Raw genomic sequence first — 14,896 nt, 5'->3', positions numbered from 1 at the left:
AATGGACTTGATTTTCATGGGAATGTTGTCTGTTTTATATTAAAGAATGCAGACAATTGGTGGATTTTAGAAAAGAAAGGATATAAAAGTAGTATGAGACAGACTGTGATGGTGACTGTAACTATAGAGTGCCAATTGAGATTAAAGTATTAAGGATACAGAAAGGCAAAAGAGAAAAAATTGGAGGGGGGAGCCTACCTTTTATTTTTTCCTTTGTAGTTGAGACCCTTTCACTTTTGGATTACAATATTAGAATGGCAACCACCAGAAAAGCAGCAAAATTGAGTAGATGGAAGAATCTGTACAGCAAGTAACTGGTGGTGTAAAACAAATTACTGACAAAGTGGACATTTTGGGAAGTAAAGCAGAAGTTATAAATAGAGAGGTGGAAAAAGATTTAGATAATCTGGCATTACTAGAATTGAGAGAAAAAGAATTATGTTTGAGATTCAGAGCAATTCCAGAGGATTTTGATGAAGATATTAGAGAAAAGGTATTTAAATCCTTATCATTTTTTTTCAGTGGGATAAAGAGGACATAGAGGCAGAAACTGACAAAGTTTATAGAATAAATACAAGACTTGCAAAATTAAAAAATGTTCCAAGGGATGTCTGGGTGTACTTTGTCAGGAAGATGACAGATCAAGTTCTGAAGCAGCATTTTAATACAAGATTGAAGATTGATAATAAAGATGTAATTCTGCCTAAAGAAACTCTGATTTTTATTTGATTATTTTGACTTTAGCTTGATGGTGAAGGCAATCATTCCAGAAATCCAATTCATTGTTGCATTCATCTGGGAGTATCCATGAACTTTTTAAAAGTGCATTTGAGGTTTGGTGTGATCTGCACTTATATATTGTCCTGGAAGATATTAAGTTCAATTTGGCTGAGTGTGGAATTAGATTGATTCTTAACATTGGAGGTGGGGGGTGGGGGGTGGGAGTGGGAGGGAGGGTCCTGTGGAATCCTCCCATTCTGGTGAGTAAATGCCTATAAAAACTTGGACAGTTAATTGTTTTTATTCTAACAGGTAAGTTCTGCAGTGCAGGTTCATAGTCATCTCCTGGCAAAATCCTGATGTAGTTGAGACTCCAGGGAGGGGATGGCATGGTGCTTTAGAAGTTAATAATAGACAGCCTGTTGGCACAATTATAATAATCCCATATGTAAAGGAACTATCAGAGAAATACAACTAAAAATGGGTACATGCAAAGGGAAGCTTAGTAGACCCCAGGAACATAAGGGAGCAAGCAAGATGAATAGATTCCTCAGTACAATGGAAGGGGAGGAATGAGAAAGAGACTCAGAGTATCTCTGCCTGAATTACGTTAGGGATAAGTTGATCCATAGAATAGCTTTGGCAGGCTTTCAAGATTCTAACAATAAAGGTCATTCCAGAAATCCAAGTAATCCTTGTTTCCTGAGTTGCCAAATTTGAAAGCTTGACAAAGTGTGGTATCATGGCTGTATAGGTCATGATCTTCTCTGACTTGGAGATGCAGAGGATCTTCTGTCAGCACAATCTCAAGATTCGGGGAACAATCAACTACTTGAGACTGATTCCATCACTTGCCAGCCAGTCAAGGCCTTGAACATAAAGAGCTACCAGCCTGAGGACATTTTGAGAAATTTGGAGAGCCAGACAGAGTAACACTACTCAGCTAGTTCTTTTTATTATTATTATTTATTTCTGTAATACGTAAAAGTGCTTTAACATTTTTTCTTTTTGTTTTCACTGCTCAGTTACTTGAGAAGAAAGGGGTCAACAGCTTAATTGAGCCACCCTTGCTGCCAATACCTGGCCCTTGGTAGAAAAAATTGCACCGACCTCAGATTCATGCTCTTGTGTAGGTGAATCTTATGTGCTTCCAGAGCCTCAGCCCTTTAACTGCAGAATGGTTGAATAACCTCTGTGACATCTGGACCCTCAGACTGTTCTAGGGTACACTTGGTCAATATCTCTCTCCCTACCCTACCCCCCACTCTCCCTCTCCCTCTCCCTCTCCACCTCCATCTCTCATCTCTATCTGGAATAAGACACAATAGTCCTTCATTCCCATAGAAACAGATCCTTGGATGGAAAGCAAGTTAGGAATCCAGTCAAGGTCCCTATGATATTAAATGGCCATTGGGTATGTCATGATGTCATTCTGCAAATGCTGCAAACTTTGGTCAATTTAAGTTATGCTGTGACAGAAAAGAACACAGGTACATAACTTACTCTTGCTTTATGATACCATGACAGTTCATGTAACTTGTCTCTCTTGCTCTGCATGAAGATTCCCATGAAAGGGAGACCAACCAGGAAGTTAGGGAGTACCAAGAACTTAATTATATACAGCACCCATGTGACTGCAATCTCTCTTTCAATGTCCAGGAAGTTTTTCTCCTCCATAAACACTCTTTCCCTTCCTAATTATCAGGACATGTAGATAGCTAGAGACCTAAAGAGCTAGCTAACAAAGAAAGAGAACCAGAAAGAGAGAGAGAGAGAGATAGCGATCTGCTCTTTAAGGAAAGCATAAGTACATCTTAACTCATCGGCTCATACCATGACTACAGCATTATTTCCCTCTTTCAAACCATCCTTGACCTGAAGCAGTCCTGTTATTCAGCCACTCTTCATAGCAGATCCTGCATTAAGCAGAGGATTGACAAAATGACCTCAGCAAATGAACTTCTGTTCTTTTTAAACAATGTTTGAATCAAGAAAGTTTGAAACCTGATTATAGATATGGAACTGTCCAACATAGTAGCATCTTTGGAAAAAAGTGTCCCAATTTTCTTTCTTTTCTTTTCTTTTCTTTTCTTTTCTTTTCTTTTCTTTTCTTTTCTTTTCTTTCCTTTCCTTTCCTTTCCTTTCCTTTCCTTTCCTTTCCTTTCCTTTCCTTTCCTTTCCTTTGTTCTTGTGCAAAAAAAAAAGTTCTTTCGTGCATATAGTACTCCCCCCATTTTCTCTTTCATTACAGAACTTAACTAAAACTTAACTAAGTTTTAAAAGTTCACAGCAGTCCATCATTCCTGCAGAGATATGATAAACATGTTTCCTTTGTCATTTTGTGAAAAAGTACTATTGCAAGTAAGCTATTATCTCCCAAGTAATTATCAAATTAAGTATCACCATTGTCTTTTTTTCCCCCATGTCTCAAGGGAATCCCAGTAAACATGACAAAACTATGAGCCCAGGTTAAAAGACTGTATTATATTAATAGCAGCTCAAAATACAGAATTACATGTAGGGAGAATAAGAAGAATGCATGTTTAATCTGTGAACGCTCATTGCTTCATAGTATTCATGAGAGGCTGGGTGATTATGACCCAGCTCCTTCACTGAGTGGTAATATTGTAGGTCCATTTTGATGTTGACAATGGCCATGTTTTATATCGAGTTGGTTCTATTCAGAACACTGGCTTTACTCTTCTTTCCTATGGCGAAGTGCATTTCTCCTGTTCACAACTGCTACCTCAGAGGTCCTCTTCCAATTGTTCACAAGTATTATCAGTCTGCAGACTTAGTCATTGGGGCTATTATTTATCAGGGTTTCTTTCTTTCAAATAAGATTGATTTTCAAAGTGTTCCTTCTAATGATATAATTGATCAGTACCTGTAAGTATTCTCATCCTCATCCTCACACTTATTGCCTTCACCACTTATTGCTGTATTTCCTTCCTTCCTTCCTTCCTTCCTTCCTTCCTTCCTTCCTTCCTTCCTTCCTTCCTTCCTTCCCTCCCTCCCTCCCTCCCTCCTTCCTTCCTTCCTTCCATCCATCTATCTCTTTCCTTTTCTGCTCAAATGTAAACTGGTTACACTATTGCATTGCCAATTGCAAAGGCCCTTAGCTATGTTTAAATTCTACAGCTCAGAGAAACTTAGTGTCCCCTAATACTACAGTCACATATGAGGCAAGTTCTCTTGTTTTCAATCATAGCATGACATGGATTATTTTTCCTCAGGAATGTTCATGGTCCTCTGCTTCATGAGAGAAAAAGCATGACTAATTTAGCCTGTGGGATTGTCCTCAAAATAGTCTACATGTATCTAGTACTTTCTGAATTTTCTTCTTTCATCTCACTGGTGAATAAAGCAGTCTGAGGTGGGACATTGGTACAATGGTACTGGATGAACATTGTTAAAGAATACAAAGCCCAAATGTCAAGTTAATTGTAGAATGCTATGTCTATAAATTGAAGTCATATAAATTCTCCACCTTCCATTCACTCTGAATTGAAATGTTATTGGAAACATCCAAATTAATCCTGGAAGAGACATCTCACCATGAATTTCACAATTTTCCAGAATAAGGATCTTAAAGAAAGAAGAAACCAGGCTAGAAATGATGTCTCAGGTCAATGTTAGCTACCCACACCCACACACAGACATCCATACAATCTAAGGCTATTTTCTGCTAAAAATCAAGATTCCAGGTGTCTAGAGTAAACAATTAGTGCTAGGTTTTGTGTGTGTGTGAATATATGTAACAATTAAAGATAGCAACTATCTGATTCTGAAACAGAAATATATTGACATAGTTTATAACTCTCACTGAAGGTTCCTCACTCATAATTACCAACACATTTTGGCTCTGGCATTTGCTGTACAGGAGATCAATGAACGTTCTGAGATTTTACCCAATGTTAGCCTCGGTTTCCACATCGCTACTGACAACCTTGAGGAAAGTTCAACTTATCTTTTAGCAATGGAATTTCTCTTTTCCAAAGACAGCTTTGTCCCTAACTACAAGTGTAATGACCAGACCACCACGGTGGCTGTCATTGGAGGATCCCGTTCTCAGACCTGTCTCAACATGGCAACTATTCTGTGCAACTACAAATTTCCCCAGGTGAGACACAAATATGGAGCAAGATGGGGAGTTCACAAGTTTTTTATTAACTTCAGGTGTTAAATCTTCATGATAACTCTTTTTAGAGAGATCCCGGAATCCAGAAATGTGACAGGAAAGAAGATGGCAAATTCATGAGAAGGAAATCACCAAAATTGCTACCTTTTTTCCTCAATGAGGAGTCCTATACTTTCAGATATCAAGTTGTAGCTTTAAGGAAGATGTTTTTCTCTACCTTACTCAAACCCAGATTGGGTTAAATAAACACATGTGCACTGCACATTTTCCTTTAGAAAAATCCCCTTTTGCCTCTATTATTTTCTTCCCCCCATTTAGATCACATATGGATCAGCTCCATTGATGAATAACGAAATAGCAGCACTGTTTATCAAATGGATGTTCCCAGACGAGATCCACCAGCTTAATGGAATACTACACTTACTGTTGCATTTTGGATGGACCTGGGTTGGGTTAGTATTTTGGTATGAGGAGGATAAAGAGAGGTTCATTCAAAAGCGTCTTTCCATGTTTTCAGAGAGAGGAATCTGCTTTGACTTTATAGCATGTATCCCACTAATGATGTATGGTAATGAAGCTATTGAAATGGTGGAGGAAGCAGAAAAATTGTACAAAGTGATCATGGGGAGTACAGTCATTGCAGTGATCTTGAATACGGAAATTACAGGCATGGTGCCTTTGAGACTAATGATCTCTGGTTTTGATTCTGATGATATTCCAAAGGAGAGAAAAGCTAAAGTTTGGATCATGACAGCCCAGATGGAATTCACCTCCATTCTTATTCAAAGACCGTTGCCCATTGATTTTCTCCATGGTGCTCTTTCCTTTGCAGTTCATTCAAAGGAGCTGACAGGATTCCAACAATTTATGCAGAAGAGAAACCCAAACTTTGAAAAAGAAGATGGTTTTATTAGGGATTTCTGGAAAGATGTGTTTGAATGCTCATTCCCCAGTGAGATGATGGATGGGAATGCTGAAGTGATCTGCACTGGAGAAGAGAAGCTGGAGATTCTTCCTAATTCTGTGTTTGAGACCACCATGAGAGGACAGAGTTACAGCATCTACAATGCGGTCTATGCTGTGGCACATGCGCTGAGGGCCATGCACTCCTCCAAACTCAAGGGGGGTCGAATAACTCATAGGAATAGATGGAAGCCCTTGCTTCAATCACCATGGCAGGTAATGTTGGCTAATGCAAAATTCGGGAAGGTTAACAGGTCATGTAAACAGTACGTAGTATGTTTATTTTTTTCTTTTCTTCGTTTCTTATGTTATAATGAAAGATACATTTTGAATGTATGAAAGTCTGGATGTATACATACTGTATATGTACTGATTCAATATATGCTATTAGACAGTTTCAAATGTAAAAGCTTAGCACCCACTTTCTTCCTAAGTAGTAATTCTATTCCTCACCATTTTATTTTCAGAGAGACTAAGACTCAAAGGGAATAACTTTTCAAGGCAGTCAGAGATGGGCCTGTGCACTGTTGTTTCCTAGAGAAATGTAAACTATATCTCAGGATCCAATGTAGGGCTTCCCTGACTGCTAGCACAATCTCTTAGCTACTATGGTTTTCCAGGTCTCCTTTAGTTTGTTAAGAATTCTTAAAGACTATTCGATAGTTCTATTCCCTTATCATTAAATTTCTCTCACCATAACGCAAGGTGAAAAGTGATGTCAACCAATCTTGTGCAAATATGAATAGTGTTAGTTGAAGTGGATAGCAAATTTGTCAATGAAAGGTCTGAAGGAAATTTCCATTTAAATTTGTCTTATTTTTCAATATTTTTTCAAGATAACCCTTTGGTTGGAAGGAAAGGCCATCTTGGCCTCGAATTTTCTAAGTTGGAGAATTTTATCTTGCTACATTTTATGCCAGCAAACTGAAATCCCAATTCCTGGATTGAGCAGAGGAAAGCAGTCTGTTGGATTTCTCCCTTTCTTGATTTTGTAATGGAATTCTCAGCTGCATTTTTTTTTTCAACTGAAATACTTTAGTGAGATAATAGGGTAGAAATTGCATGTGATATATTTCCCTTCCAGTTTTAAATAGTGTAGACTGAGGTTAAATTTAACAGGTTGCTTTTCATTAAGCCAAATTAAAAAAAAAGAAAAAGAAATGGGATTTGTCCATAAAGTCAAGGATTCCTGTTAACTTTCATGTTTCTTTTTCTTTTTTCCTTCATTTAGCTCCACCATTATCTGCAGCAAGTCTCCTTTAACAACAGTGCTGGAGAAGAGGTTTCTTTTACCCCAAAAGGGGAATTAGTGACTGGATTTGATATTTTCAGTTGGGTCACTTTCCCAAACCAGTCCTTTCTGAGAGTCCAAGTTGGGAAGATCGACCCCATGGCGCCCCTAGACAAGCTCCTCACCATTTCTGCCAAGGAGGCCGTTTGGCCACACATATTTAACCAGGTCTGTCTCATTTTTACTTTTGTAAACTAATTTATTTACTGGACATGTAAGTGTGTGTGTTTGTGTCTGGGTGGAATTAGGTTAATTTTAACCAGGTGTGCTCATTTTTCACTTTTGATGAAATCATTCATCCACTGACCCATGTATATAAATGATTAACCAACAACAACAACACTTTGATTAAGCTATTTAGCAGCCTCAGACTAATTTTTTCTTTTGGATGTGATATGAACATAAACTACTAAAGTATAAATAGGGGGCTTAAAGTGTAAATACGCACAACATTTCTTTGGTTCCAATGCAAAACCATTCCTATAGGCAGGATATGTTTCTAACTACATTCGTAAAGCAATGACACTCTAGAAATGTATATAGTTTAAGAGATTTCTACACTGGAACAAAGCCACTTATTGAAAGAGAATTAATTCATTAAAAAGTGGGATACACATTCTTCATGATTTCATCTCCTATAAAATGTTAATTATCTCCCTGAATTGGACAAAATAGGCAGCAAAAATAATATTTCAAAAATATTTTTGCTGGTGACTCCATCCATCCATCCATCCATCCATCCATCCATCCTAATCCAAGTGTGCTAATACAATTGCAAAGTATCCAGAACAGTAACTTAGAAATGGGAGTTAAAGTAAACATTTTTTGGAAACAGGAGAGGCAAAGATCAGTATTATCTGCAAAGCATTTTAAAAAATCCATTTTGTTTTCAATCCGCTCTAAGCTTCAGACAAAAAACAACCCCCGCTCCAAATAACTGGTAGTAACAGTAACAGCCAGACTGAAAGTACATCAATTTTCAAAATCAGATTCCTGTCATCATTTTCCACAAAAGTTTAAATAAAATATAACCTATCGTATCAATGGAAAAGTTAATGCATACAGTTTATTAAAGGATACAGCATAATAAAAAAACATTTTATTAGTAAAGACAATAAAGTTAAGATTCCTCACAACTATTTAATACCCCAGTTCATAGAATTCATTTGCTGATATCATGTTACTCTTTTTAAAATTATCATTCATACTAAATCATATTATTTTAATAAAGTAAAATAAAAATTTGTGGAATTAAAAAAAGAATTTAACTACTATGATTTCAAATTCTCTAAAACTAATTACTTTCAAGGTTTATATGACTGACTGGAGCCTGCATTTCAGGCAAGTCTGATTTTAGAATGACAGTATTAATCATCTAATATAAGTTTATCTGAGCAGATTACTTCTCAAAATGCCACATTTTGTAACAGGGCAGGGAGATCCATACAGATGTTACAGGCGGATCAAAGAAAAGGTGTTTCAGTGCATATGTTTTGATGGAGTAAAATTATTAAAGCAACAGCATTTTGGAAAAAAGATCAGGCTCTTTTCTTATGTAACCAAGAGATGGTGTATTAATGCTCACACTTACGGCATATTATACAAACAGACCCCAGTCCTTAGCCTCTGATATTTCCAAATTGGCTTTAAGTGTAGCATGCCCCATATCAGACATTTACACATAGGATATGCTTAATGAAGATGAGCTCCAATTACTATATAATATGGGCTTATCAGCCAACATTATCGTTGATTCTATATGAACTTCACCACATTGTATCAAGTACAGAAACAGCTCTAATAAGTGTAGGACCCCAACAAGAAGTTGAAATCTTAAGGAAAGCATCTTCCAAGGGCTCCAGAGGTAAAACTCTCCCACAACAGCTTCTCGTACTGGTTTCCTCAGAACAGATCTTTAGAATATTACATTTGGCACAATCACCCCATTAGTGTAATACTTGGGAGACAAGGAGAAGTTAAGGAATTCAATGGTGAATTTAAAATTCCCTACTGAATTTCTTAACTGAATTCCTTAATTCCTAAAATTCAGAATTGTTATAATAAAAAAGGAACAACTAGAGAAGACACACGAAACCATCAACGACATCTTCAAAGGAATAAAATTCACCAGAGAGGAAGAAAACAATCACACACTACCCTTCCTGGATATCTTCATCAGCAGAGGAAACAACAGCAAATTAGAAACCCAAATCTATCGGAACACAACCCACACTAATCAAGTACTCCATTACCAAAGTAACAACCCAACCTCCCACAAGAGGAGCTGTGTAGAACATTATTCAAACAAGCACAAGCACATTGCAGCAACCCAGAACAGCAGAAAAAGGAAACAGACCGCCTATACAACATTTTCCAACAAATATCCATGCACCTTTACCAAAAAGTGCCTGGCCACTCAACCTATTACAACACAACCAACACAAGCTATGAAAAGAATAACACTGCCATACATCAGAAACTACCAACAGACTATTACAACCACATGGCATCTCTGTAGCACGCAAGCCAACTAAAGCCCTCCAAAACATCTTAAGCAAACCAAAAGACCCAGTTGCCCAAGAAGAAAAAACAGGAGTCATCTACAACATACAGTGTAAGGACTGTAACAACCACTATGTAGGACAGACAGGCAGAAGCCGTGCAGAGCACATCCATGAACACCAACTAGCAGTCAGAAGACAGGATGAAAATGCCTTAATCTCACAACACATGGACAGACTTAACCATAGTTTCAACTGGGAAACTGTCAGCATCTTAGACCAAGCTAAATCCAAATATGCAAGAGAATTCCTGGAAGCTTGGTATTCAGACAAGACAACCATCAGCAGGCACATAGAGATAAACACCATCTACACACCATTCAAAAGAGACAATAAAAAGGAAAACAAATGACCAGAACATCTCCTCACCAGCAATCATCACCCAGATAAACAGATTAACACCAAGATTATCACCAGACATACAACCAGCAGCAAACAATACCTTAATCAAGGAACTACCAGAGGGAAAAAAATAAAAGAAAACAAAACCCACACCCTCACCAACACTGGCCACTGTATATAAACAGAGAGTAATCCCCATTCCATTCTAGCACTAAAGATGTTACCTAGCCAGATAACGAAACGTTTGCAAGAAAACAGCCAAGCTCAGAGAACCCTAAGGACTCCACAGCTCAACCCTGAGCTACACAATTCTACTGAATTTAAAACAGAAAGAAAACTGGAAAATGGAACACTAAATGGTATTAGGATATGAAGAGTTTGGATATGTATAACTCATGAAATGAATAATCCCCAAACTTAAATTCTTCATGTGAAAGAATTCTAATTTCATTTATTAACAGGCATTACCTCTTTCCATCTGTAACGAAAAATGTCCTTTTGGACATAGCAAGATAAAAGGTGAAGAGAAATTTTCTTGCTGCTATGACTGTAAACTGTGTCCAGAAGGGAAGATAGCTGACCAACTGGGTAAGTGAAGGAATATATTGAATATATCAATGATTTGATATATATAAATGGTGGCTGAATTTTTAATCACTATTTTGGCAACTGAAAATCTTGAGCTTTATCTCAGGCTGTACAGCTTAGCAATGAAAAACTTGAATTAATTAATTTAGACTCTGTCTAAAAGATGTTATGGAAGAGGAACAAGTTCTATCTGACAAGATTGAGACTGAGTTGAAAGTGGATTAAAAATGACAGGCTACAAGAATGACATTGAAAAACATGGTACACTGGACATACAAAAGAAACCAGCTGATGTCTTAATAATTAAAAATGATACACAGGCAACAAACCAAGAGACTGTCCTTGGTAATTTTCCAATATTAGACTTAGAAAAGAGGCTTGTCAAAATTTTGAAGAATTTTGTGAGAAGGGGCAAAGAAAAAATGAAAAGAAATCTAGGTCTGGGACATAATTTGAAGGGACTAAAGACCAAGATTGTTAGAAGTAAAAGGAAGGATTACAAAGCTGGCTCATTTGATCAAGGTAAAATATATATGTTGTTATCTCTAGTAGCCCTTAATGGACTTTTGCTGAAATCAGGACTGAGATGATGAGGTTTTATACATTTGTTTATAGCTAAGAGATGGGATATGGGAAGAAGAGATCATTTGTTGTATTTTATGAGAAGGTGATAAATTATTAAAAATGTTTATATTTATTGTGATGAAGGTGGGAAGTCACATCTTTATATATTTCTCTTTTTTTACTATATTTTTATTTTTTCTTTCTTTTCTCTTTCTCTTTTTCCTTTTTTCCCTTTCTTTTCTGCGCCTTTTATTTCTTTTTATTCAGAGAGATCTTTGATCACAATACCAATCAGTTCATTCTAAATAGCATAATCTTTCTTAAGGATCAGTAGGATACTGAAATTTCGATTGTCCCTTATTATGTTTTCTTGAAAAATTACAAACAATTTTGCAGGAAACCAATGCTTGTTGATAGACTATCCAGAATTCTTCCTTTGTATCTTCTTTTTGGTAGCAAAGGTAAATTTGCAGTTGTAATTTTTTTCCCACTGGCTTCTACTTATTTTTACTTGCTATTCTATGCAGATGTATTGATGTATTGATTCATTCATTCATTACTTATTGCAAATTATATCATTGCCTATCTCATATGATGATTATAGGTGGATGACAACCACCAATCAAAACAGGAATAAAAACAAAACCATCCACGAGGCGCCAGATCAGTCCTCATCCTAAGCCCAGCGATTAAGGAAGAGCCAGGTCCCACAAAAAACCTGGCTGCCATATAGGGCTTTAAAGATGATAACCAGCACTTTGGATTGCACCCAGAGAGCAACTGGGAGCAAATGCAGATCACCAAGCAGTAATTGAACTTAGCACCCAGAAGTTCATTTGGACAATTTGCAGCTTCTGGATGGACTTCAAGGGCAGCCCCATTGCAGTAATCCAACTGGGAGGTATAATGGAAAGAAGGATTGACCTCGAGGGACAGGGGGAAGAGCCATTACCAAGACAATAGTCAGAGAAAAGAAAGCTGAGTCCAGGGCAGAACAGCTAGATTGTTGTCACTTCTTCAAGGTAGACCATATTAGGAAACCAAACTGATGCAGGTCATACTACTTCTATTATAAAGTTACAAAAACAGAATCTTGCAAGTCTAAATATGCTTCTCTCCTCCCTCCATTTATTTTCATGAGAACTAGGGAGGGCCTTGTCTGAGACGTTTTCTCAAGTTACAGTTTTGCCCCAGACTCAGCTTTCTTTCAACTGGTAGTGGCTCTTCCTCCTGTCCCTCAAGGTCAGTCCTTCTTCCCATTACATGAAGTGACTAAGGCTAGAGGTAGCTGTAAAACTCAGGACTTATTGAAACTGAACACTGCGCCATATTATAAATTAGAGAACCTGTAACCTGTTGGGTCATCATTTCAGAGATATTTCCTTACCTAAACAGAGAAACAGAATGACCAAGGGCAAAAAAGCAACGGGAGTGTGCGTGATTTGCAACTTGCTGCCAGCTTCCCCATTAGCTTTGCTTGTGGGGGCTGGAAGAGAGCATCAGAAATCCTTCCTTCCTTCCTTCCTTCCTCCCTCCCTCCCTCGCTTTCCACATATAATATAGGCTTGTTCCATTTGCCCTTCCCTCATGACCCTCAGGAGAGTCCTAATGAAGCTTCCTCCTCCTCCTCCTCCTCCTCCTCCTCCTCCTCCTCCTCCTCCTCCTCCTCCTCCTCCTCCTCAACTGACCAGCAGAACTGCCTTTCACTTTGCTCAGGGAGGTAGAACAAAGGGAGCCATAACCAAAAGGAAAACTGCATCTCCGCTCCCCATTCTGGTGTGCCCCCAAGGGTCTCTTCCCTCAAGGGAGGAAGAGGGCTCATCCCAGCCAGCCCTATCTTGCCGGCAGAGGTCCATGTTGCTCCCTCATGCTTACCTTAAGACCAACTGCCGTTAAGAGATTTCAAATTTCTGCCTCGTTTCCAAAGCAGCCAATTGCCACTTGTCCACCATGCCTTGCTGCCAGCTGATTGGGTACAGGGAACAGAGGAAGGTGGGACCAGGACCGACCACAACTGTGCAGCAGCACAGCAGTGCTGAAGCAGTCATAAATTTCCTAAACTTTAATCCCATGGGAGTAACAGGTCCCATATTTTGGACACATTCTGTAAGTTAGCCCATTTGACGTACATTGGTTCAAAAATTATTGCCCTATGATGCACTATTTTCCCCACTTAAGGTTACAGACACAAAAGTTTCAGTAGAATATAGATTGTATTATAAATTACTTTAAGAAAAAAAATGAACCCCCATGTAGGTCATAGTACCTTAAGTGGATCTAGTCTGTAATTAATTCCTGATGCTAAAGCCAATGCTGTTTCTATGAACATTTTTTTCTTTTTTTTCTTTCCTTAGACTTAGATGACTGTTTCCCATGTCCAGAAGATCAATATCCAAACAAAGATCGGGATAGTTGCCTTCAAAAAAGTATAACTTACTTGTCTTTCCAAGAGCCTTTGGGCATTTCCTTGGTAATGATCGCAGTCTCCTTTTCTTTCATCTCAGCTTTGGTGCTCGGGATCTTCATTAAGCACCAGGACACTCCCATTGTCAAAGCCAACAACAGGAATCTCACTTTTATCCTTCTCCTTGCTCTCCTCCTCTCCTTCCTTTGCACTTTGCTCTTCATTGGCCAACCTGTCCAAGTGAAATGTCTCTTGCGACAGACCGCTTTTGGCATCATCTTCTCTGTAGCTCTTTCTTGTATTTTGGGGAAAACAACCATTGTGGTTCTTGCTTTCATGGCCACCAAGCCAGGCTCCAACATGAGGAAATGGGTGGGGAAAAGGCTGGCCAACACGATTGTCCTGTCTTGCTCCCTGGCTCAATTCATCATTTGTGTAGCGTGGCTGGCAATTTCTGCCCCATTCCCAGATGCTGACATGCATTCCCTGGCTGAAGAAACTGTCCTGCAATGTAATGAAGGTTCAACCACAATGTTTTATATTGTCCTTGGCTTTATGGGGTTCTTGACTGCGGTCAGCTTCACTGTGGCCTTCCTAGCTAGGAATTTACCTGACAGCTTCAATGAAGCCAAATTTATCACCTTCAGCATGTTGGTCTTTTGCAGTGTCTGGGTAACATTTGTTCCCACCTATCTGAGCACCAAGGGGAAATATGTGGTGGCTGTGGAGATCTTCTCCATTTTGGCTTCAGCAGCTGGATTACTGTGCTGCATCTTTTTCCCCAAATGCTATATCATTATTCTGAGACCTGATTTGAATAAGAAGGAGCAACTAATAAAGAAATAAAGTTAAATATTTAGCAGACACCTTGAATAAAGCCAAATCTGTTCTCTTGATCCTATTGGGTCTTTGCAGTGTTTGGGTCTCCTGTGTTCCATCATATGGAACACCAAGTTAATATACGTGATGGTAACGATGAAGATCTCTTCTGGGTCAACTCCTGAGCTTTTATAGCTGCTCTGCATCTTTTCTTTCAAAGATTAGATCATTTTGTTGAGTCCTTATATGAATAAAGGGAAGTTGGTATCAGGAAAAAAAAATCTGTGTTTAGTGTTATAATGTGTACTAATCTGAAAATGGTGATATTGGTATCCTCCAGCCCATGAGTTTCATATGGTGCCCTTTTAAAAAAGTATCCTTTTGTATTACCTGTAACACCGACAAAATCCCCAGAGGGAAAAGTTTATCCTAGTGTTTTGTTTTGTTTTGAAAGGATGTTACAAAACTTAAAGCGTAAAATAAGTAATTTATCTGTCATATAC

The 14,896-nt window shown here is 38.2% G+C and overlaps 1 protein-coding gene across 1 annotated transcript; it reads left to right on the top strand.

The window, feature by feature from the left end:
• The first annotated feature begins 3,370 nt into the window (after positions 1 to 3,370).
• Positions 3,371 to 14,420, top strand: LOC148215247 (vomeronasal type-2 receptor 26-like). Its single transcript, XM_088143938.1, has 7 exons — positions 3,371 to 3,609; positions 4,552 to 4,843; positions 5,180 to 5,313; positions 5,815 to 6,040; positions 7,056 to 7,283; positions 10,480 to 10,606; positions 13,525 to 14,420. The coding sequence occupies exons 1-7, from the start codon at positions 3,371 to 3,373 to the stop codon at positions 14,418 to 14,420; spliced, it is 2,142 nt and encodes a 713-aa protein (XP_088000064.1).
• Positions 14,421 to 14,896: the final 476 nt, after the last annotated feature.

This window comes from Python bivittatus, unplaced genomic scaffold, assembly GCF_059951505.1.
Source record: "Python bivittatus isolate LINGU-HERP-01145 unplaced genomic scaffold, Pbiv_v1 ctg000430_np1212, whole genome shotgun sequence".
Lineage (NCBI taxonomy): Eukaryota > Metazoa > Chordata > Lepidosauria > Squamata > Pythonidae > Python > Python bivittatus.
The sequence above is the reverse complement of the archived record's forward strand: the minus strand, read 5'-3'. Positions and strand labels throughout refer to the sequence as shown.

Coding starts and splice junctions, on each gene's coding strand:
- LOC148215247 (XM_088143938.1), top strand. CDS start 3,371: ATGGCCATGTTTTATATCGAGTTGGTTCTATTCAGAACACTGGCTTTA. Junction 3,610..4,551: donor GATATAATTGATCAGTACCT/GTAAGTATTCTC, acceptor CTCTCACTGAAG/GTTCCTCACTCATAATTACC. Junction 6,041..7,055: donor TGCTTCAATCACCATGGCAG/GTAATGTTGGCT, acceptor TCCTTCATTTAG/CTCCACCATTATCTGCAGCA.